At 45.9% G+C, this 25,884-nt stretch overlaps 1 protein-coding gene across 1 annotated transcript in view; it reads left to right on the top strand.

Moving 5' to 3' along the window:
* The first annotated feature begins 3,996 nt into the window (after positions 1–3,996).
* Positions 3,997–25,884, top strand: part of LOC119647050 (protein PTHB1-like) — a 104,576-nt gene continuing 82,688 nt past the window's right edge. The window contains exons 1-3 of the mRNA XM_038047808.1: positions 3,997–4,267; positions 4,325–4,693; positions 4,750–4,854. Of these exons, the coding sequence (XP_037903736.1) occupies positions 4,005–4,267; positions 4,325–4,693; positions 4,750–4,854 (737 nt within the window). The 5' untranslated portion in view covers positions 3,997–4,004. The remainder of the gene's footprint in view (positions 4,268–4,324; positions 4,694–4,749; positions 4,855–25,884) is intronic.

Here is a 25,884-nt window from a genome sequence, read left to right as displayed (position 1 = left end):
GTAAGCAGAACTATCAAGTACTGCTTGCGGCTCATATCGGTAAACCGGACATGTTCCCGTGATCAGCTTATATGCAAGGTTTTGATGAATAACCTTACATACAGCATTATGCCTGGTGATGTATTGCACCGGTGCCATAACAGTACAGCCAGAAATGAGATGGTCCAACGTCTCTAACGCCGAACCACACATTCTGCACTGGTTGTTCTCCACCCGTTCTTTCATGATGAGCTTTTTATAAGCTCGGGTGGCGACCACGTCATCCTGAATGGCACACATGAACCCCTCCGTCTCAGCAAAGAGCTCCCCAGCACACAGCCATCTGTTCGACAGATGCAAATCGACAAATGGCTGCCAAACGCAATTCACGTGTTTACCGTGCATTGCCTTCGACTTCCATTCATCGATCCGCTCTTGGTCCGACTTCACCCCACTCAGAGGATTGAAAGATCGATCCTTCAAGTTAAGTGGAGTCAGTCCACAGTCTGCCTTACAGGCAGCCGCATGCAAGGGACTCGCCTGCTCTTTCCTGTAAAAATAAGCGCGCAGCGAGTCGAGCATGGGTTCCTTGCAGAATTCCTAGGTACTTGTAGAAGTCTGTCTTGGTCATAGCTTCGATGTGGAGGTCACCAATGCTATGTCCGGCATGTGGCTCGTGATGACCTTTGCGGATGGCTTGGATTCGACACTTGTCTAATCCAAACTCCATCCGAATATCACGGCTGAACATGTCTATTATTCGCAACAGACTTCTAAGATGGTCGTCAGTACCAGCATACAGCTTGATGTCATCTAAGTACATCAAGTGTGTCAGTTCGCACTTAGCACGTAGGCCATACTTTATTGCAAAACCATGCCCTCTACCATCATTCAGTAGCCATGAAAGGGGGTTCAGTGCCATACAAAACCAAAAGGGACTCAATGAATCCCCCTGGAAGATGCCCCTTCGTATACGGATGGGCTCTGAAGTATTAGCACCCTCAGATGTACGCACTGATAAGGTGGTATGCCACCCTTCCATGACTGTCGCCAAAAACTTTATTAGTTTCGGATCAATGCGATACAGATGTAGGATATCAATTAGCCAGGTATGCGGAACGCTGTCGAAAGCCTTGGCATAATCGATATAGCAACTGAAGAGGTTTCTCTGGCCTCTAGTTGCTTGTCCTACAACTACCGAATCGATAATGAGTTACTGTTTGCAACCCCTTGACCCAACTCGGCAGCCCTTCTGCTCCTCGGACAGAATGTTGTTGGTCTCGAGGTGCGCATTGATCCTTCCACTAATAATGGACGTGATGAATTTGTAGAGGGTTGGTAAGCAAGTGACCGTTCTTGTGTCTGCGGGGTCCTGCACCGTGTCCTTCTTAGGGATAAGGTAGGTAATCCCCGCAGTGAGGAAAGGTGGAAATTCCTCCGGCCGACTCATGACCTCATTTATACTGCGTGCCAACCGACTGTGTACGCTGGTAAATTTCTTATACCAGGTAACCCCCAAAGTCCACCCCAATACTCTTTCGCTTCCGTCACCGAGAACTGTATTGTCTGGGCGCTCTGTTGGGATTCGTTGAGAGATCTGAAAAAGCTCCGCTGGTTCCTCGCGTATGTCGCATTCTGGACACGTCTGGAATAACTTTCGCCATACCGTCGTAACCGACTGCATATAACAGAAAGTTTCTGTTTTAGTGTGTCCAGAATTTCAACAACGGGTGTCTCACAGGGGATGGCTTAGTTCCGGTAAATCCTCTGCACTTTATTTCTCACACGTCGGCTGGCACTGCTAGTGCTGATCTGAATCAGTCTAGCAATGTCCTGCCTTAGTGAGTCCCACCGACGTTCCAGACGAATTTTCCATGGTGGATCTCTTTTGTCGCCCAAACTAATAACACGAAAGCGAATCTTCTGACCGTGCAATCTGATAGCCGCAACTGCACCACAAAACACAAGTGATTGTAGTTGCAGCAGCGACATATCAGCACACAGTCGAGAAGCAATCTCATCATTGATTTGAGATAGAATTACCGGAGTTGCTGGAGATGCATAGAGCCTGGGAATACCTGGTCTATGCAAAGGATCCATATCCAAGAATTCTATACACGCTCTTTGGAATTCGTCCTGAACCTCAGCGGAAACCTCAGCTGGACGGTGGAGAAGAGTGCTTCGGCGAGTACTGAACCTGTTGCCTGCAGTGCGGCGTGGTGTTGTTGATGCCGCCGCATCTGCCCCCATCGACTCTCGGTCACCAGTTTCCCCGATGACTTCAAGTCGAACACGTTCCCTGATGGTGGCCGGGATTGTGTCGCTGCGAGTATTAAAGCGGTACTGGTCTGCGACTCGCTGCACAGTCACGTGCGCGAATTGCGGGAAACGCTCGACGAATCTCTGGTGCAACGAGGGGCGGTAAGATGTTGTACCCGCCCCCGCCGTTATTTCGTAGTAGGAGCGGATGATGAAGAGGTTCATTTCTTCAGTACATTTCATCCGCTTCCTACGCGAACCTGCTGCAGTAGTCGCCACAGATTCTGGCGAAACGGCTGCAGCAGACGGAGCTGTGCTCCTGGTCGTCGTGGCGCCTAGACGTCGAACCGCCCCACGACTAGCGGTTTCGACGGCGTGCTGTCCATTACGAGAGCCCGACCCAGTCACCAAGTCAGACGACTCCCGCCGGTTATCCGTACCGGACCTCAAATTTCTCCTTCTTCTCATTGTTGGTGGTGCATTTTATCCCTAGCTGCCAGGTATTGAGATAGCTTCCTTAGTGAGTAATCTGCAAGACTGCAAAGTTCCTGCACTTTCCTCACCTACCCTCTGGGACGCTGCGATGGCGTACAGCCATTCAGACTGAAGCTATCTATCCCTCCTCCTTTGACAACCGGGCTTGGGACCGGCTTCGGCGGAGTTATTATTATTATTATTAAGACCCCGCAATTCTCGAAAAAAATATTGTAATAATGATTTATGGTGTGTCATGAAATTCCATTTTCTTGTGTCAGCTTGAAGGCTGAAATTCTCATTTTGAATCTTTATACAGTCTCTGGTTTCCACCATTCTCATTTGCCCTCAACAAAATTGCTTGTAATATTTTACTAACTGATAGTATGACCTACCGATTTTATAATATTCGTTAACTGTTATTAGGAAACAAGTCGAGAAAGCGAAAGCTAAACACTTAGGGTATGAGAAGTTTTGTGTAAGCATTTTTGGGTGGGTATTTGTCCCATTTGTACCTAGCTCGTAATATTTACGCATTTAGTTTGTCAGGCCACTAACTTTTGTATGATACTGACATTCAAAGTCTTTGAATGCGATAAATTCACCCAGAGCTGACCATTTTGGCCTATTATAAATCTGTTAGTAATAGTGCAATTCCCATCAAACATGGTAGTATTAGTACTAGTATTAGTAGTTCTATAGTTCTAGGATAAACCTAAGGGGTTTTCCACTCATTTTCTAAAAAATATAATGAATGTGGTAATATACTATCGTTAACTTTATTTGAACAGTTATCCATATGGAGAGTAGGCCTAGATACCATGTGCATGGAATATCATACACAATATTTTTTCAAATAGTGGGATGGGTAATTTCTTAGAATGCGTCCATGAACTGACTGACCCATTTAGGACCCCTGCACTCCTCCCGTTTGCAACCAATGACAAAATGAATATCAGTTTCGGAAACACTAATCTAAACCTTGCATTTGATAGCCCACATGGCAATACTTGCTGAAAAAAATTATAAACCTCCTTTTTGCACCAAAACAAAAGCCTCGTTCCTAACAATCTTTATCCTAACACGAGAAGAAGATACTCTCAAAAATATAACGATTATGTGAAAAAATTCGTTGCGAAGTGAAAATTTGTGGGAAATATCGTATGTTGAAATAATTTTGACCACCTGTGTACAACATGGAAACAAAAATTTTTTTGTCGCGTTGGCAACGGGGGTCAAAACATTCGGAATACCTTGTTGTGAAATCAATAGGACATTTGTTCAGATACAATATGTCGTTGTTCCGAGTCTGCTCCTGGTGGTCGGCACAGTGTCCGGATACTTTACAAAGTTATCATGCACAAAATATTACTGTTTGTAGATTCGGGTTACAGGAAAATGAAAAGGATTATATTGTAGTGACATCAACTCTTGGATATTTAAGCATATTCTACCCTGCAAAATCGACCACTGGGGGACGTACTTCTTCCGACTTGGTCTTAGAGTTAAAATTGAGTTCTCCAATTCTTGGTGTTGCTGCTGGAAACTTTGGCAGGTAAGTTCATTTTTAAGTTTACTAGTACTTTATTACTTCTAGTTTGCTTTTATGCAGTTTAACTAAAGGAAATGCAAACCAGTCCCAGTTAGCAGTGTTACATCCGTTGGGGTTATCCATCTATAGCTTATTGCATACCAATGGTATGAGTGAACATGGTTCGCAATCAGTACTGCAATTAACTGCGAAAAATGTACTACCCAAGTGGAGCTTTTCAATTTGTACAGGCCATTTTGGTGGAGTCAAAGAGAAGGAATTTATATGCGTGACCCATTTAGACGGAAGTTTAACTTTTTTCGAACAAGATGGAATACATTATAATTGTATTTTAAGTGGAGAAACTTCAATGCCACTTCCAGTAATTTACGATTCTAGTAGTGATGCCTTCTTAAGAGTGAATTCTTATTGGGAGCTCGAAAGTTTCAAGTAATTAATTCAAATGATGCTTACATATTTGTACTATTTCCGATTTTCAAATTAAGGTATCAGGATGTGTCGGAATCAGAACCATCTTCTGCTGTGAACCCCTCGTGGACGCTCTGTATAGGAGAATTGCCCATTCAAATACAAACAGTTCGAGTGAACAGGTAATTAACCGACCCAGCATTTCGTATAAATTAGGTTAAGTTATATATATATATATTATATATTATACAATACTTTAAAGAGAGTAACCAAAGTGGTGGAAAAAGTGGAAAGCTGAACTGACAAACGTATAGTGGTTAAATTACCGCACGGTAAGGTTTCTTTCCCTGTGCACTAGCGTTATCGGTACTAAACACATAGAACAAATCTTACTGTCCACCAGGACGGGGCACGAAAACACCCATGGAAGAGTTGTTCATAAAATACCACTTTGAGTAAACGGGTAATGAGCTAATTCGGATTAACTCATATTTTCTAGAACTCACGTCAACACATCGTTAATATTTACTAACACTATTCTTACAAGTGTCTTCTTCTTCTTCTTTCCTTCAGCCTTTGTCCCGTTGACAAACGGCATCGGCTCGTCGTGATCGGTTTCCCCATTTGGTTCTATCAAATGCCTAATTCGATCGCTAGGCTTTTAAGGGGGTCATCCCGTGTTAAGGACGTTTTTTTGGCCTTTTTTTGAATTTTATTTTTTGTGAAGAACTGGATAGAGATACAAATACGGATTTTTCACCATAGATTTACTAATATCTTGAGCGTGCATATTTTTTCCAGCCCGATCGCATAGTCCGTTATTGAAATACAGAGCAATTTATACTCCCATCTCTACAAAAGGTGTTTTTCTGCAGTTGAACTAGAGGGCGCTGCGATCATCTTAGAGAAGAAAAATAAACCGCATTTTAACGTACAGATTTAACTACAATCCGCAAACTGCGATTATTAAAAAAAAAGTAAAAGATAAATTTTTGGTGCCGTGCTGGCAACTGAATTCTCATCATCATCATCAACCGCACAACAACCGGTATCCGGTCTAGGCCTGCCTTGATAAGGAACTCCAGACATCCCGGTTTTGTGCCGAGGTCCACCAATTCGATATTCCCAAAAGCCTTCTGGCGTCCTGATCTACGCCATCGCTCCATCTTAGGCAGGGTCTGCCTCGTCTTCTTTTTCTACCATAGATATTGCCCTTATAGACTTTCCGGGTGGGATCATCCTCATCCATATGGATTAAGTGACCCGCCCACCGTAACCTATTGAGCCTGATTTTATCCACAACCGGATGATCACGGTATCGCTCATAGATTTCGTCATTGTGTAGGCTACGGAATCTTCCATCCTCATGTAGGGGGCAAAAATTCTTCGGGGGATTCTGCTCTCGATCGCGGCCAAGAGTTCGCAATTCTTCTGAATTCTCGTTAGCGCGAATTACGTGACCATTCCATCGCCTCTCTCGCAATTTTTCCACGATCAGTGCAACTCCATATCGATTGCGGATAACTTCATTTCGGATGTGATTATAACGTGTCACGCGAATAGTCCAATGCCACATCTTCGTCTCCATTACCGCAAGATGCCGTTCATTGTATTTTATAGTCGCCAACACTCAGAACCATAGAGAGCGGCAGGATGGACGACATTGCCGTAATTTTAGATTTAAGAGGTACTTTAATACGGCGATCACAAAGAGTACCAGTTGTAGAAAGTCGTTTCATCCATGTTGCGTTAATGTGTAAAGCAATTTTATAACGTCGTTCTTCATTGGGTGATAGCATTGACCCGAGATATTTAAATCGGTCAGTTCTGGGCAGGTCACCGTTCCATAAGGATCTCAGTTTTATTCAGATTCAAGCTAAGACCGTGTTGCATGAGGCAATCATTCCATTTTTGGAAAAGTTTCTCGAAATCATTAAACGCTAGGAAAACATCATCTGCATAAAGCAGTATATATGGTGCGGAACGTTAGATGCCCCGTCTGTCGATGTTCATAACAAAAATAAAGAGGAGCGGTGAATGAGATTTCCTTGATGAACACCAACAGAAATACGAAACGATTTTGATACACCCACCACACTTCGAACTTTACTTTCGGATCGTGGTAGAGCAATTGCACCAAACGCACCAGTTCTTTTTGCACTAAGTGTTGTCATAGAGCATACCACATGAGTTTGTGTGGCACACGGTCAAACGTTTTCTCCGGATCCAAAAATGCAATGTAAAGAGGGCGATGCTTCTCACGATATTTCTCCATGAGTAACCGCGCAGCGTGTATTGCGTCGGTAGTTCCGTAGTTTTTGACCAATTCGGCTTGATTCGCGGTTGTTTCAACGATTTCACGAATACGGTTGTCGACGATGCGTTTAAAAATTTTTATATTGGGGGAAGGTAACCGAATCGGACGGTAATTTCAATATTCGGCTGGAATTCTCTACCGAACTTTGGAGTACGACATACGTGTTGAACCGCAACACCAGCCCGAAGGTTTCTCGTTCGCTTGAACGTAACCAATAGTCATATGAAGCTTCTAGAGGGTCAACCGCATACAACCGAGCTGAATTCAGATGCTCCAGGATTTCTCTTGAAACATGAGAATTCAGGGGCTGTGCCGGCTCCCATGGTACCAGCATACCTCTGGTAAGGTTTCGGGACCGAAACCACTCCAGATAAGTCCGCATGCAAACTCGGGTCTGATCACCCTAATTAGGCTATGGAGCGTTCGCCTACTGCATAACGGTCAGCAAACCAAAGTAAATACAGCGTTTCCCGGTGCCACCACGAAGAGTTTCTCCACAGCCACTTGGTTTTGGACTGGCCGACAGGGTTGCTGCCCCGTCTTCCTCGCCGCCACCTTGAGCACCAGTTACGCTGACAGGTGGAACTGCTCCAAATATCGGCAATGATTGTGGAAGTGAAGGATGAACAAATCCTAGAAATCTGCTCGAAATATTCTCGCCATCAATCCGCCGCGGTTCGACGGTCGGTAAACAAAGTACCGTTCTTGTCATTAACGCAATAGAAGTGTTCGATATTTTGTGTGCACTCGTCTTTTATTTTGGCAAGCCAATACAGATCTTTCTCGCCATCTCTAGTATCCCATATAGCAGCACATGGAGAATGTTCGCTATCCCGTAACTTGACATTTTTTGCAATATCTGTGTTTGCAAGTTACACCAATGAAGGCGAGTCTAGCGCTTGTTTCTCGGGGTGGAATTGCTCCAAATGCAGGCAGTGCTTGTAACGTGGGGTGCAGGCAGTGCTTGTAGTGGAGCATGAGCAAATTTCATTGAAATGTGTTCTATTTATTCACCCTATCTGTCCGTCACGACTAGTACTACGGAGGCACAGGTTCGGGCACCACATGGGAGTGATGCAATTCACCACGAAGTGAAACTCACCCGCCTCAGCTCAGTCGAGTTTTTCTTTTCTGTACTTATTACCTGGTGCTCAGAGGTGGCGGCGAGGAAGATGGGGCGGCAACCCTATCGGCCAAACTAAAACCAAGTGGCCGAGGAGAACCTCCATAGTGGTGGCACCGGGAGACGCTGTAATCACTTTGGTTTGCCGGCCGTGATTCAGTAGGCGAATGCTCCAAAGGCCTAATCAGGGCGATCAGACCCGAGTCTGCACGGGGACTCATCTGAAGTGGCAAATTAGTCACGAAACCTCACCAGGGGTATACTGGTACCATGGGAACCGGGAAAGCCCCTGGACTCACATACTTCGGGTGAACTCCTGTTGTATGTGAGGACAGCTCGATTATTTGCGGTTGGCCCCCCTAGTGGGAGTTTCATGGTGGTTGTGGTTGTGCTCAAGCAAGAAGAGACCTTCGGGCCTCGACGTGGTGTTGCGTATCAACACGGGTGCCGTACTTCATAGTTCGGTAGAGATTTAGGTAATTCTTGCATCCACCAGTATGAATGCTAAGCCATGCACTTGGTATAGACTGGTACCGTTGTTGCTTGTCTCAGCGGGGCTCTGATTGTGGTCACAAAATCAATCCGTGTCTTAAGAGGACCGTAGGATTAAGTCTCACGACAGGTGCCTACGTAAGACACTATGAGCTTCACTGTACTTATTACCTCATCCGTAGTTTATATATTAATTAGATATTTATATAATCAAAATGTCATTGTTTTATAATTATGTTTTATGAATAATAAATGATTTTAATTACTGGACAAAAGTAGCGAAAAATTATTTGTTAATCCTGTGACCATTCTTGTCATTAACACAACAGAAGTGTTCGATATCCTGCATATGTTGGCGTCGTTTTTTACAAGTCAATTAGATATTTCTCGCGGTCTCGAGTGTCCAATTAGTCAAGATTTTTCTAATTGACAACTTGAATTCGCTCTGTATGCAATTTTGCGAACTGTCTAGGATTTGATATGATAAAGGCATTTCTTTTCATGTAGCTTGATTTGAATATCACTATTACATAGCCTTGTATCTATGTTAGTAAATGGCTTACCAGGCTTTGTCCGCCATGAGTGGCATAAGACGCATTGCGGATCATGTTTTTAGCTTAATTCCACATTTCGTCGATATTCGTAATGGTCGGCAGTCACAAGAGCGACTGCGTTCCTCACATTTTTTCACAAGTGGTTTAATTCGCAAGAAAGCAGCCAATGGTCGATGTTGAAGAATGATATAATATAAGGAACGGCTTTGCTGACACTGACGTTGAAAATATCCATGGCGCATGTTCTCTTTTTTCCTTTTTACCCACATCACCATGCGATGGCCAGTCGGACTGAGAACCCGGATTTAGCTTCATTGCAAATCCGCTTGCCTCTTTTTTCATAAACAGAGCAATTCTGTAAAACTCATGGCTGTGTGAGAGCAATTGAACAATAGTAATTACACTTATAATGAATTAACTTATATAATTTATCCCGGAACTAAAGTAATTAACTGGCCTGAACTAAAGTTATTAACCGGAGTGAAGAACTGAACTAACTAACCAGAATGAACTCACTAACCACTGCTGAGATCAGGGAAAGAGATGAATAGAGTATAGTTGGAGTTATTCTACTATGCTAAATCCTACCTGATGACCTGGTGACAGGCCCCGCGACAGGTCGACCAAGAAAATGCATACAATGTCGTTACAAACATGATGATCGGATTGAGTCACAAGCCTCGGGGAAATGCTAGGGCGTCCACCTCAGTCGACGCGGCAGGACGGGCCCCGGTCCTGTCGAAAATGGGCAAGGGTTCTTGACGCATGGACGGCGTCAGGACGTAAGCAAGTTAGTCCGCATACAACGAACAGAACAAACACGTGTCTGCACGCTAAATGTTGGTACCCTAACTGGAAAGATGGTCTGGTGCCAAAGGCTATGACATTGAACGCGAACGCGGTAAAAATGGCTACAAACTTCTCTATTTTGGTAACCCACACACTCAATATGGTGTTGGCATTGCCATCTCAGAGGGTTTCCGTGATGCCATTAAAGAAGTCGAACGATTTGATCATCGGCTGATGAAGCTCACCATTATATCAGCTGATCGCACTATTCACTTCTTCACCGCGTATGCACCACAGACAGGTCGACCTGATGCCGATATCTTTCTGGCAACTTCTCAATGAAAAGACTTGTCACGTGCCTGCTGACGATTACATAATCATTGCCGGCGACCTTAATCGTCATGTGGGTGAAAAGGCAAACGGTAACAGGTGCCATGGCGGAAAGGGGTTCCGAGCGCGCAATGAAGGTGGCGAGCGTATAATCGATTTTGCGGACACCCATGACCTTGTACTTATGATTACATGGTTCATCAAACGATTGTCTCATCTTCCCACATTTTATAGTGGGAACAGTAAAACGCAAATGGTCAAGGGTAGTATAGGTCCCGGGGCGAAACGTGGATTGGTACCCACGATGGAGCATAAAACCTGGGAACTGCCTGCTGAACCAACATCAACAGCTCTACTACCAAACCCTATCTCCACCTCCACGTGGTGACCGCTGGGAGCTCTTTCTTAACGAAAAGCTGCAGACGGAGAAGGATGAAGGCGAGTCTCCCGCGCCTAAAAACGGGGCAAATTGTACCAACTGGTCCTCCAGGTTGGGGGTTGGGTAGGGCTGACAACCCTACACGGAAAACAACTTGTTACGAAGCCACAACAGGAGCCTCGGACAGGACGGATTTTAAAACGACGGACCCGGCAACGACAACGGAATAACGATTTGCGCATTTTCTCATGGAACGTGCGCTCCCTGTACAGAGATGAAGCTGATGAGCAGCTAGCCGATACCCTGTTCCAATATAGGGCTGATATAACAGCGTTGCAAGAGATGCGATGGACCTGTCGAAGAGCCACTACACCATGTATTACAGCGGTCATCCAGTAAACCATTCTTAGTCAGCCAAAAAATGAAACCTGCTGTTATCGGCTTTGAAAACATAAGCGAACGACTATGCACTCTGCGCTTGCGAGGCAACTTTAAAAATATAAGCCTCATTAACGTTCACGCCCCTACAGAGGAGACTGCAGAGTCGGAGAAGGATACCTTCTACGAGGCAGTAAAACGAACCCTCGAAGCCTGTCCCAGATTAGATATCAAAATCATACTTGGGGATTTTAACAGCCAAGTAGGGAAGGAGCCAGTAGTCAGGCGATACGTTGGCTCTCATAGCTTACACGAAAAAACAAATGATAACGAACTGCGGACTATTCAATTAGCAGGGTCACACGAAATCGTTGTTGGAAGTACCTGGTTTGCGCGAAAAGCGGTCCACAAACATACGTAGGCCTCTCCAGACGGGACCACTTTCAACCAAATTGACCACGTGTTGATCGAACGCCGCCACCCTCTCAATCTTGATGAATGTCAGAACATATAGGGGGACCAATATAGACTCGGATCACTATCTCGTTGGCATGGTGTTCGGAGCTCGAATAACAATACCACCTAGAATCCCCTCTGACAATCAGGTGAGAGTGAACACTGAAGCCATCCACAACCGTATAAGAGACACCTATAAGAGGGAAATGGATGCCGCAATAACCGCAGTCAACAGAGGACCTGGAGATGAAGCATCAACAAATGATCTTCACAATCACCTGAAGAACGTTATCATGGATATGGCCACAAACATACTTGGCCCCAGCCGCAAAAGGAGTCGGAACGGCTGGTTTGACGATGAATGTAAGCTAGCAACGGAACAGAAGAATGCCGCATACCGAGTAATGTTGCATTCTCAAAGAACGCGGGCACGCGCAGAGACTTATCACGAACTCCGTCGAGCGAAGAAGCGACTTCACAGACGGAAAAAGGAAGCCTGGCAGAACCAACAAATCTGCGAACTAGAAAAGTACAGGGAGTAACTGCACCAGGCGCGGAAATTTTACCAACAAGTCAGCAGGATGAAGCCTTATACAACTCGATTCTCACCCTGCCGAGACAAAGAGGGAAATCTGATTTCCGATAGAATGGGCATATTAGAGCGATGGGTTGAGTACTTTGATGAGCTACTGAACAACCAGAACATCGGCGAGTTGGAGGTCCCGCCACCTGAAGACGACGGACAAATACTGCCACCACCAAGTATAGGAGAAACAGTCCGTGCAATTCATCGGCTAAAAAATCATAAGTCGCCAGGAGCCGATGGAATTACAGCCGAATTGGTTAAATATGGAGGCGACCAGTTACACCAAGTGGTTCATCAACTTGTGCTCAAGGTATGGGACAGCAAATCAATGCCTGACGATTGGCAACGAGGCATTATCTGTCTCATACATAAAAAGGGAGATATCACACAGTGCAGCAATTATAGAGGTATCACGTTGCTGAGTACCATCTATAAGATATTCTCCACTATCTTGCTAGGCCGGATAGCCCCATACGCCCAGAACATCATTGGCCCATACCAAAGAGGCTTCACTCCAGGCAAATCAGCAACAGATCAGATTTTCTCTCTGCGGCAGGCGATGGAAAAACTGTTGGAATATGGACAACAGTTGCACCACCTGTTCATCGACTTTAAAGCCGCCTATGATAGCATAGCCAGGGTAAAACTGTACACGGCCATGAGAGAATTCGGTATCCCGACGAAAATAAAAGGACTGACTAGGCTGACCCTGACCAATGTGCGAGGCCAGATAAAAGCAGCAGGATCACTCTCAAGACCATTCGACATCAACAAGGGTCTACGACAAGGGATGCCCTATCATGCGTCCTCTTTAACCTGGCCCTCGAGAAAGTGATCCGTGATGCTGAGGTAAATGCAAGAGGTACGATCCTCTTCAAGTCCACCCAACTACTGGCCTATGCTGACGATATCGACATCATGGGAAGAACCACCCGAGACGTACAAACTGCCTTCATCCAGGGTCGAGCAGCGGCGAATGGCGCGAGATCTTGGGCTGCACATCAATGAAGGCAAGACAAAATATATGTTGGCAACGTCAGCACCGAAGACGAATCAACCAACAACATCAAACCGCACTGGTCAAACACAAACACGAAGAAGAATAAGGATAGGCGAATACAACTTTGAGACTGTTTCTCCTATCTAGGGTCGAAAATCACAACCGATAACAACTACGATGATGAAATCCGCGCACGGTTGTTGTCAGCCAACAGAGCCTATTTCAGCTTAGAAAGACTGTTCCGCTCGAAACGTCTCACCATAGGGTCAAAGCTCTTACTGGACAAGACTATGATTTTGCCAGTCTTCATGTATCCCTCGGAAACTTGGGTTCTTAGCAAGAAAAATTGCGAACTCTTGGCCGCGTTCGAGAGAAGAATCCTCCGAAGAATTTTTGGCCGCCTACATGAGGATGGACGATTCCGTAGCCTACACAATGACGAAATCTATGAGCGATACCATGACCGTCCTGTTGTGGATAAAATCCGGCTCAATAGATTACGGTGGGCGGGGATGAGGATGATCCCACCCGGAAAGTCTATAAGGGCAATATTTATGGTAGAAAAAGAAGACGAGGCAGACCATGCCTAAGATGGAGCGATGGTGTAGGTCAGGACGCCAGACAGCTTTTAGGGATATCGAATTGGTGGACCTCGGCGCAAAACCGGGATGTCTGGAGTTCCCTATTAAGGCAGGCCTAGACCGGATACCGGTTGTTGTGCCGTTGATGATGATGATGATGACTGATTGCAAAGTCGTTTCCTATGAGACCATCGCACCTCAACATCGGCCGTTGATTGCCGTCCTGCGAATTAAGCCACCGATAAAGCAGCGTGTGGAACGCACTGGCCCGCCGGACATTAAATGGTGGCGATTTGGTGAGAAGAAAGAAGAAACGGTCTCACTCATACGATTGCCAGCCATTACGAATGTGGAAGAATCATGGAACCAAATGAAAGACACGATCCACAAAGCGGCCTCTGCAACCCTCGGGGTCACCAAGCCGGGTAAGCGGTACATCAACCGAGATACTTGGCTTTGGAATGATGATGTTGACATGAAGGTCCGTGAAAAGAAACGCCTCTACCACAAATTTCTTCACGATAAAACGCCTGCTAATTGGCAAATTTATAAGAATGCCAACCGGGAAGCAAAGAAAGCGGTCGCTGTCACCCGAGCGAACCATTTCAAAAATCTTTACGATAAACTGGACACTTGGGATGGCGAGAGAGATCTGTATCGACTCGCTAAAAGCCGTAATGAACGCACACAGGATATCGAACACATCTGCTGTGTTAACGACAAGAACGGTACTTTGCTTACCAACAGTCGAGCCGCAACGGATAGGTGGCGAAAATACTTCAAGCAGATTTCAACTGAAGAATTTGCTCATCCTCCAATTCCACAATCATTGCCGACATTTGGAGCAGTTCCACCAGTCAGCGCAACTGAAGTCGAGAAGGCAATAAAACAAATGAAATCGAGGAAAGCAACAGGACCTGACGACATTGCATCTGAGCTCTGGAAAGCGAAGAGCTGGGACCCAACACTGTGGCTCAGTGAATTCTTTAATCGGGTTATTCAGGAAGGAAGAACACCATCTGACTGGCAAGAAAGTACCACTGTTCCAATATGTAAAAAGAAAGGTAGCCCAGCAGAATGTTCAAATTGCCGTCCGATCCGGTTACTTTCCCATACCATGAAGATTTTTGGACGCATTCTTGACAACCGTATTCGCGAAATCGTTGAAATAACCGTGAATCAAGCCGGATTTGTCAAGAACTACGGAACTACTGACGCAATACACGCTGCGCGGTTACTCATGGAGAAACACCGTGAGAAGCATCGCCCTCTTTACATTGCCTTTCTGGATCAAGAGAAAGCGTTTGACCGTGTACCACACGAACTCATCTGGTATGCTTTACGACAACACTTCGTGCCAGAAGGAATCGTGGGCTGGGTTCAATTGCTCTACCACCCTACACACTGCTTTATGCAGATGATGTTTTTCCAGCATCTGATAGCAAAAATTATCTCGAGCAACTTGTTCCAAAATGGAATGATCGCCTCATGCAACACGGTCTAAGATTGAATTTAAACAAAGCTGAATTTTTGACGACCGATCCCCATGAAACAGGCACCATCACTGTCAGCGGCAGTGATCTGCCCAGAACTGAGCGATTTAAATACCTCGGGTCAACGCTATCAGCCAATGGAGAACTGCGTTATGAAATTGCTTCACGCATTAACGCAACCTGGATGAAGTGGCGTTCCACAACTGGTGTTCTTTGTGATCGACGTATTGACGAACGCCTCCAATCTAAAATTTACCGCAATGTCGTCCGTCCAGTAGCTCTCTATGGTTCTGAGTGTTGGCCAACCATAAAAGACAATGAACGGCGTCTTGCGGTAATGGAGACAAAGATGCTACGTTGGACTAGTGGCGTCACACGTTTAGATCACATCCGAAATGATGATATCCGCGATCGTTATGGGGTTGCACCGATCGTGGAAACGTTGCGAGAGAGGCGTCTTCGATGGTATGGTCACGCAATTCGTGCAAACGAGAATTCACTTGCCAAGATTGGTCTGAACATCGAAGTCGATGATAAACGGCCAAGAGGCAGACCAAAACAGCGGTGGCTTGATACGCTGGATGGGGATTTGAAAGCCTCGAGATTGCACCCAGATCAGGAATTCGATAGAGCCAAATGGCGAAGCCGGTCACGACGAACCGACCCCGCTTGTGAACGGGACAAAGGCTGAAGAAAAAGAAGAAGAACCAAAATGAACTCCTTAATCAACTCATATTAAGATGAGATCTATATTTATAGTGTTTCGGACAAAGGATGCATATTTGCATATTCTGTAATTTAATATTTTTTTTATGTGATGATCTTCATTTGATCTAGTTTGTTTATATTATGGAGAGCGTATGAATTCATCTATTGTTTGAAATAATGATGACTCATCGTATTTGAGATACGAATTGAATATTGGAAAAGACAAGGTGATGAGCCATATGGTATTGATCGGATTGATGTTTACATTAGTTGAGGGATGTTTACACATGAACTTATATTAATGTTTACATTAGTTGAGGGATGTTTACATATGAACTTATGTTAATGTTTACATTAGAGATGATATGGGCTGATGTCATCATCTGGACTATTGGTGAAGGTGACCTTGGGGTTAGGTACAAGTGTACTAGGTGTACTTATGGGTGTAAGGTACTGTGTGACTCCTCCCACCTTAAGTATATTGTTGTCCTCAACAATTTTTATTTTACTTAGTTCTATTTCGGGTTCTATTTATTTATTATTTATGAATTTTATTTTTATATTATTTCTTTTGTAAAAGCGAATTGCAATATATGATATAATTATTCTGATAATGATTATTATAATTGATCCGAATGTTATTGTATTTCTTTTATTGTTATATTTTATTTCGTTTATTTCTGTTAAGTTTTCTATATTGTTGATTTCTATTTTTTTCAAAATTTATTACTTTTGTGTATCCAGTTAGATTTGTTATTGGATTTAATGTTAATATTTGCTGGAATTCTTTAATTTCATTACTGTGTATTTTGTCAAGGATTTGTATTTTACATTGTTTATATCTGATCATATAATGTCCATTTACAATTTTGTATAATTTTTCCGTTAACATTTGTTATGTATAATTATCCTTTTTCTATTTCAATTACATTTGGTTTAACGTAAGCTGGAATTATGCAATTTGATTTTTTACATTTAAGTTTATTATTTAATTGTTTTACAAGTTTTTCTCTTTGATAGTATTCTCCATGGTATAGTATTACATCGTTTATTCTTATATTTAAGGTTTGATTATTTTTATTAGGTGTTTGTTTTGCATAGTAGGATAATATTGGTTGTGTAAGGATAAGAATATTAATTACAAATATAATTATGTTTTGTTTAGCAAATACATTAACAGTTATGTCTTTAAGTTCGTCAAAGGAAATTTTTAGATCTGAAATTTCATCTTTTGTTCAAATAGAACGCAACATTACTCCTGTTTATGGAATTGTGGTAAATTGAATTCAGTGGGCATGTTAGATTTAATTTTTTGTTGTACATTATAAGATCCACCTAATCCGTTTACAGAGATTGGGGTGTCTAGTGAAATTTTTGGGTTTCGTGGAAGACTATTTTTGTCAATACTAGAAATGGATGCACCTGTATCAATTAGTGCAGGTACAATTTGGTTATCGATATGGAGATTAATTATTGGTAGGTAATTTCCGAGGCGATTACCTGAAAGTTTGTATCCATTGGTTCAGTTGGATCTGGGTTTGGGTTATTATGTCTGTATATATTAGAATTGTCTACTTCCATTCTGTTGTTTTGATTGTTATTTCCGGCAGATGCCGGATTTTACCTAATACTAGCACTAAGTGCCAAGCATTTAGGCTCGGACGATCCTATCTACTTAAAAACTAAAGGGGCGCTGGTGGTGGTGGCCGGTGGTAGGTCAGTGGGAGAATCCGTCGAGTACTCCCCGCAACATCGAGCACGTATGCAGAATGGTGTTCTTCTGCATGGTTTGAACCAGACTGTGCGAAAGTCCCAGGATATCAAGGGAAGCCGTGGAGGATTTAGGTACAATACCTGTAGCTGACAATATTATGGGAACTACAACCACCCGCTCGAGACGCCAAATTTCTTTGATTTCCCGAGCCAATGGCTCATAGTTCACCTTCATCTCCACGTATTTCCGTTCAATGTTGCTATTATGGGGGATAGCAACATCAATAATATACGCGGAGCGACCCGTCTTGTCAACTAACAGTACCTCAGGCTTGTTGTGTGCGGTATGGCGATCAGTCAGAACTTACCGGTCCCAATACATGCTGTAAGCAGAACTATCAAGTACTGCTTGCGGCTCATATCGGTAAACCGGACATGTTCCCGTGATCAGCCCATGCTTATATGCAAGGTTTTGATGGATAACCTTATATACAGCATTATGCCTGGTGGTGTATTACATTGTAACAGTACAGCCGGAAATGAGATGGTCCAACGTCTCTAACGCCGAACCACACATTCTGCACTGGTCGTTCTCCACCGGTTCTTTCATGATGAGCTTCTTATAAGCTCGGGTGGCGACCACGCCATCCTGAATGGCACACATGAACCCCTCCGTCTCAGCAAAGAGCTCCCCAGCACACAGCCATCTGTTCGACAGATGCAAATCGATAAATGGCTGCCAAACGCAATTCACGTGTTTACCGTGCATTGCCTTCGACTTCCATTCATCGATCCGCTCTTGGTCCGACTTCACCCCACTCAAAGGATTGAAAGATCGATCCTTCAAGTTAAGTGGAGTCAGTCCACAGTCTGCCTTACAGGCAGCCGCATGCAAGGGACTCGCCTGCTCTTTCCTGTAAAAATAAGCGCGCAGCGAGTCGACTTGGCGATGATGTTGTGCCGCCACTTCAACCACGCCCCTACCTCCGATGTCACGATGCAGATTCATCCGCTCCACGGCAGACTTTGGGTGACGCATTCGGAATTTGGACATAGTTGTCCGTATCCGCCGCTGGACGTTTTCCAAGTCGGTCTTCGCCCACGGCAATATTCCGAATGCATAAGCCAGCGAAGGGATAGCGAATACAGTCAACGCGCTCATTTTATTTTTCCCCGAGAGATGCGATTTCAGCACCAGCTTTACACGTCGCAGGAATTCGGACAGCAGAGCTTCCTTCAGATCACCAACTCGAGCATGGGTTCCTTGCAGAATTCCTAGGTACTTATAGAAGTCTGTCTCGGTCATAGCTTCAATGTGGAGGTCACCAAGCTATGTCCGGCCATGCGGCTCGTGATCACCTTTGCGGATGGCTTGGAATAGACATTTGTTTAATCCAAACTCCATCCGAATATCACGGCTGAATATGTCTATTATATGACTTCTAAGACGGTCGTCAATACCAGCATACAGCTTGATGTCATCTAGGTACATCAAGTGTGTCAATTCGCACTTACCATGTAGGCCATACTTTATTGCAAAACCATGCCCTCTAGCTTCATTCAGTAGCCATGAAAGGGGGTTCAGTGCCATACGGAACCAAAGGGGACTCAACGAAGATGCCCCTTCGTATACGGATGGGCTCTGAGGTATTAGCACCCTCAGATGTACGCACTGATAAGGTATGCCACCTTTCCATGACTGTCGCCAAAAACTTTATTAGTTTCGGATCAATGCGATACAGATGTAGGATGTCGATTAGCCAGGTGTGCGGAACGCTATCAAAAGCCTTGGCATAATCGATATAGCCACTGAAGAGGTTTCTTTGGCCTCTAGTTGCTTGTCCTACAACTACCGAGTCGATAATGAGTTGTTCTTTGCAACCCGTTGACCCAACTCGGCAGCCCTTCTGCTCCTCGGACAGAATGTTGTTGGTCTCGAGGTGCGCATTGATTTTTCCACTAATAATGGACGTGATGAATTTATAGAGGGTTGGTAAGCAAGTGATCGGTCTTGTGTCTGCGGGGTCCTGCACCGTGTCCTTCTTAGGGATAAGGTAGGTAATCCGCGCAGTGAGGAAAGGTGGAAATTCCTCCGGCCGACTCATGATCTCATTTATATTGCGTGCCAACCGACTGTGTACGCTGGTAAAATTCTTATACCAGAAATTCTGCACCCGATCCAGACCTGGGTCCCTCCAGTTCTTCGAGATGTTTATGGCTCGTCGAACTTATTCTTCGGTAACATCCGCAAAATTCATGCCAGGTGTATTGGCATGGCCGGTGCCTTCGGCGGTGATCCACTCAGCATGCTCAGCATGCTGGGCAGGTAACCCCCAAAGTCCACCCCAATACTCTTTCGCTTCCGTCACCGAGAACTGTATTGTCTGGGCGCTCTGTTGGGATTCGTTGAGAGATCTGAAAAAGTTCCGCTGGTTCCTCGCGTATGTTGCATTCTGGACACGTCTGGAATAACTTTCGCCATACCGTCGTAACCGACTGCATATGGCAGAAAGCTTCAGTTTTAGTGTGTCCAGAATTTCAACAACGGGTGTCTCACAGGGGATGGCTTAGTTCCGGTAAACCCTCTGCACTTTATTTCTCACACGTCGGCTGGCATTGCTAGTGCTGATCTGAATAAGTCTAGCAATGTCCTGCCTTAGTGAGTCCCACCGACGTTCCAGACGAATTTTCCATGGTGGATCTCTTTTGTCACTCAAACCAATAACACAAAAGCGAATCTTCTGACCGTGCAATCTGATAGCCGCAACTGCACCACAATACACAAGTGATTGTAGTTGCATCAGCGACACATCAGCACACAGTCGAGATGCAATCTCATCATTGATTTGAGATAGAATTCCCGGAGTTGTTGGAGATGCATAGAGCCTGGGAGTACCTGGTCTATGCAAAGGATCCATATCCGAGAATTCTATACACGCTCTTTGGAATTCGTCCTGAACTTCAGCGGAAACCTCAGCTGGACGGTGGAGAAGAGTGCTTCGGCGAGTACTGAACCTGTTGCCTGCAGTGCGGCGTGGTGTTTTTGATGCCGCCGCCACTGCCATCATCGACTCTCGGTCACCAGTTTCCCCGATGACTTCAAGTCGAACACGTTCCCTGATGGTGGCCGGGATTGTGTCACTGCGAGTAATAAAGCGGTACTGGTCTGCGACCCGCTGCGCAGTCACGTGCACGAATTGCGGGAAACGCTTGACGAATCTCTGGTGCAACAAGGGGCGGTAAGATGTTGTACCCGCCCCCGCCGTTATTTCGTAGTAGGAGCGGATGATGAAGGGGTTCATTTCTTCAGTCCATTTCATCCGCTTCCTACGCGAACCTGCTGAAGTGGTCGCCACAGATTGTGGCGAAACAGCTGCAGCAGGCGGAGCTGTGCTCCTGGTCGTCGTGGCGCCTAGACGTCGAACCGCCCCACGACTAGCGGTTTCGACGGCGTGCTGTCCATTACGAAAGCCCGACCCAGTCACCAAGTCAGACGACTCCCGCCGGTTATCCGTACCGGACCTCAAATTTCTCCTTCTTCTCATTGTTGGTGGTGCATTTTATCCCTAGCTGCCAGGTATTAAGATAGCTTCCTTAGTGAGTAATCTGCAAGACTGCAAAGTTTCTGCACTTTCCTCACCTATCCCCTGAGACGCTGCGGTGGCGTGCAGCCAATCAGACTGAAGCTATCCATCCCTCCTCCTTTCACAACCGGGCTTGGGACCGGCTTCGGCGGAGTTTGATTGTTATTATTATTGTTGTTGATTGTTATTATTATTGTTTCGCTTACGGTAGTGATTACTATTATTATTTTGTCTGTTATTGTTACTGGTATTAGGTCTTTGATTGTTGTATCTGTTTGTTTGATACTTGTTGGTATTTGAATTTCAGTTTGAGTTGAAGTTATTACGGAAGTTATTATTATGGTCATTACTGTTATTACTGTTATTTTTGTGTTTATTATTATAATTATTTTTGTATGTGTTACTACTGTTGTCGATATTTTGTTCTATTTCACGTAGTAAGTTATAAGCTTGATTAAGCGTTTCGCAATTTATGATTTCAATTCTGGTAAAAGGGATTTGAATTTGTTCAGAACTAAATTTTCGTTTCTGATCGGATTAAATTCGGAATGAGATTCCCTTTGAGCATCTTATACATATTTAGTATTTATTCTGTTTAATAGTTTGTTTAATTTATAATATGTGTCCTCTATATTTCTAGAACTTATGGATGCGGTTTACTATTGTAGAATATGTTTCGTGGACTCCAAATGTTGATCATCATCATCATCAATGGCGCAACAACCGGTATCCGTTCTAGGCAGGCCTTAATAAGGAACTCCAGACATCCCCGTTTTGCGCCGAGGTCCACCAATTCGATATCCCTAAAATCTGTCTGGCGTCCTGACCTACGCCATCGCTCCATCTTAGGCATGGTCTGCCTCGTCTTCTTTTTCTACCATAGATATTGCCCTTATAGACTTTCCGGGTGGGATCATCCTCATCCCCGCCCACCGTAATCTATTGAGCCGGATTTTATCCACAACAGGACGGTCATGGTATCGCTCATAGATTTCGTCATTGTGTAGGCTACGGAATCGTCCATCCTCATGTAGGCGGCCAAAAATTCTTCGGAGGATTCTTCTCTCGAACGCGGCCAAAAGTTCGCAATTTTTCTTGCTAAGAACCCAAGTTTCCGAGGAAAACATGAAGACTGGCAAGATCATAGTCTTGTCCAGTAAGAGCTTTGACCCTTTGGTGAAACGTTTCGAGCGGAACAGTCTTTGTAAGCTGAACTAGGCTCTGTTGGCTGACAACAACCGTGCGCGGATTTCATCATCGTAGTTGTTATCGGTTGTGATTTTCAACCCCTAGATAGGAGAAATTGTATCCTATCCGGTTTGATGTTGTTGGTTGATTCGTCTTCGGTGCTGACGTTGCCACCATATATTTTGTCTTGCCTTCATTGATGTGCAGCCCAAGATCTCGCGCCATTCGCCGCCTGCTCGATCTGGATGAAGGCAGTTTGTACGTCCCGGGTGGTTCTTCCCATGATGTCGATATCGTCAGCATAGGCCAGTAGTTGGGTGGACTTGAAGAGGATCGTACCTCTTGCATTTACCTCAGCATCACGGATCACTTTCTCGAGGGCCAGGTTAAAGAGGACGCATGATAGGGAATCCCCTTGTCGTAGACCGTTGTTGATGTCGAATGGTCTTGAGAGTGATCCCCCCTCAGGGGTCGTTAGCGATTTTTAAACGGGTCGCTTACGATACGGGGTGTGACGTCCCCGAGGTGCCCGAGTAAGTAGTTTTGCCCCCTAGCTGGCAGCATACCTGCGTCCTAGGTAGTAGCCTCGAGAAAGCTTCTCGGTGAAGAGCGAACCGCGAATGACCGGTACACGTCGGGACACACTGGGAGTCTCCGGAGCCGTCGACAACTCTCTGTCGGCGTCGACGGGGTGATGTGAGCGTAGCTCTGCCAAGGTTATAGTTGCGACGTGTATCAGGAGCCAGCCCCTTCGGGACCCTGGTCGGGAAGTGTGCATTGAACCGGTGTTAGTAGACCGCGTTGCCCCGAGCGAGCGCTGATCCGTCCGTGAATTCCGGGATCAGCTAAGCGTAGGTCAGGCCTCAGGGAACTGGGGTAGGGGCTGTGTCCCCGAGGGTATACCCGTTCTTGACTATTGCGGCCCGCTCCCTTGCACACGATGCGCTGGTAACTTTTTCATGGAGAATATTATGAAAACTATAAAAAAAAACGACGAAACAACAGACAAGGAGGAAGAGCTGGGTGCGTTTGGGCGGAGCACAAAGATGCGTCGTTCACCGCAGCGACCAGTGAAAGAGGCAACGAGGGCTGATATACTCGATGAGACACCGGGGCGCCCAAATAAAGAGAAAGCCTCATCAAGTGGTGCGACTGACCGTGCGGGGATGGCAACTCCACTACCTTGCAGTGCCCCTGTCCTGGAAGTAAGCTCAGTGAGAAACGCTAGTCCTGAGCAGGTGGATTTGGGCACAAATCGAGTGGAAATGCATTCGACCGTCCTCGCTAGAGCCGAAGAGGAAAGGCTCATCCGAAAGTGCGCAGCAGTGGTGAAGCGTATGCGGTCGGCAACGTTCCTTCAGAGAAACGTCAGCAAAGGCGTCAAAAACGGGCTGATGGAACTGGAGGAACTACTGGACCGCGTTTCCTTTTATAGACGCACGTGGAGAGCAGCGGAAGACGATTGTAGAGCAGAAACAGTCGCACTCCCCGCTGAGAATGCTGCTTGCGTCAAACGGACCGCAGATAGCCCTCTGCAAAGTGAACAGGGGAAAAAGCGGAAAGAGGACGACGTGCCTGAAGGAGACTTTATCGAAGTAGTCTCCAAGGCCCAAAAAAAAAAGGCGAAAAAGGATAAAAAGAAACAACGGACTCCGGCGCCAGAGACACGTCTGTCCAAAAACAAGGAGGCTGCCAACCCAAAGCCAGTAGCGGAAAAAACGAGGAAACGAAGAAGGACTAGACCGTCGGCTCTGCTCATTAAGCCGACGGAAGGCAAGACATTTGCGGAAGTCCTTAGTGAAATCCGCAACGGGATGAAACCCGAGGAGAATGGAGCAGAGGTGTCTTCGATACGGAAAACGAGGAGTGGTGGAGTTCTCGTCGAACTGGGCCCAAAGACGACCAACAAGAGCACGTTCTGCGAAGCGGTCAAGGGGCTATTGGGGGAAAAGGCCCTTGTTTCCAGCCTAGAACCCATGTGCTCTCTGGAAATACGGGATCTTGACTGCCTCACAGAAAAGGTCGAAGTAGAGGAGGCGCTAAAGCGTGAATGTCCAGAGGTAACCAATGCCCGGGTAGCTATTACCTCTGTAAATGCTCGAGGCCAAAAACTTGCCGTGGTGGATGTCCCCGAGCAATATGCGAGGAAACTCCTCAACAGCGGGAGAATCAAAATCGGATGGGTAGTATGCAGGGTACGAATGCGAATAGTCCCCACCAAGTGCTACAGGTGTCTGGACTATGGACACACATCAGCAGCTTGCAAGGGTCCGGACAGGAGGACAGCATGCCGGAGATGCGGCCAAGCGGGTCATCAAGCGAAGACTTGCAAGGAAAGCGAGAGTGTTGTTCTCTGCAGGGATCGTGGTGCGTCTGGCGAAAGCGTCGCACACACTGCGGGCTCGGGACGGTATCCAATCTTCAGGGCGGAATTGGAGAGGGCTAGGGTGCGAACGCCATGATCCGCATTTTGCAAATTAACATGCACCGGAGTGCAACCGCTCACCAGTTGCTAGCGCAGTTCGCTGCGGAAGTAAATGCTGATCTAGTGCTGATTAGCGAGCAATACCGAAACAAGGACCCGTCCTCATGGTATCTGGACTTATCGGGCACCGCTGCCATCTGGGTTCGGGACGACGTTCGACTTCGTGTTCTTGCCGAAGGCCGGGGGGACGGATTTGCCTGGATCCGGTGTTTAGGGATAACGTTTTTTAGCGTTTACCTGACGCCGAATGAGTCGATTCCGGACTTTCAACGCCGGCTTGATGCTCTGGAGGACGCCGTTTCGAGCACGGGGGGACGAATCCTGGTTGGCGGTGATTTTAATGCCAGGGCTCTTGAATGGGGCATGCCTCAGTCAGACTCCAGAGGGAAACGGATTCTGGAAATGGCGGCGAGAACCGGGCTCGTAATTTTAAACACCGGATCCACGCCAACGTTTCGGCGCTCAGGTTGTGAAGGAAGCATTCCCGACATCACTTTTGCGTCGGAATCTCTGGCATCATCGGTGGACGGGTGGCGAGTCCTAGAAGACTTCTCGGCAAGTGATCATCAGTACATTACGTTCGAAGTGTTTGACGCTACTTGCCGGCGAGCACCAACACGACGTTCCCCCTGCGTGTGGAATGTCGCGAAGGTGAACATCGGAAGGTTCGTCGAAGCTCTTGGAGCAGGTAGGGCCGCACTGGGGGGCACTCCGGGGGGTGGTGGTGTCGCAGCTGACACCGTCGTAAATTCAGTGATGAATCTGATAACGACGGCGTGTGAGGCTTCCATGCCCCGGAGGGGCCCCAGGCGCGACAAGCCTTCTATGTACTGGTGGACGGCGGAAATTGTCGACCTACGGAAGGAGTGTCATAAGCTCCGCCGTTTGGCACAACGTTTGTACGCCAACGAGGAGGCATGTGCCATAAAGGCACAATATAGATCAGCAAAAAGGAGACTCCGCAGCGCTATAAATAAAAGCAAAGCTCGCGGCTGGCAAAATCTTGTTAATGAGGTGAATGATGACCCGTGGGGACTTGGCTATAAGCTTGTCACT

The sequence above is a fragment of the Hermetia illucens genome, chromosome 1 (assembly GCF_905115235.1).
Source record: "Hermetia illucens chromosome 1, iHerIll2.2.curated.20191125, whole genome shotgun sequence".
Classification (NCBI taxonomy): domain Eukaryota; kingdom Metazoa; phylum Arthropoda; class Insecta; order Diptera; family Stratiomyidae; genus Hermetia; species Hermetia illucens.
Note: the sequence above shows the minus strand (reverse complement) of the source record. Positions and strands in the feature narration are given on the sequence as shown.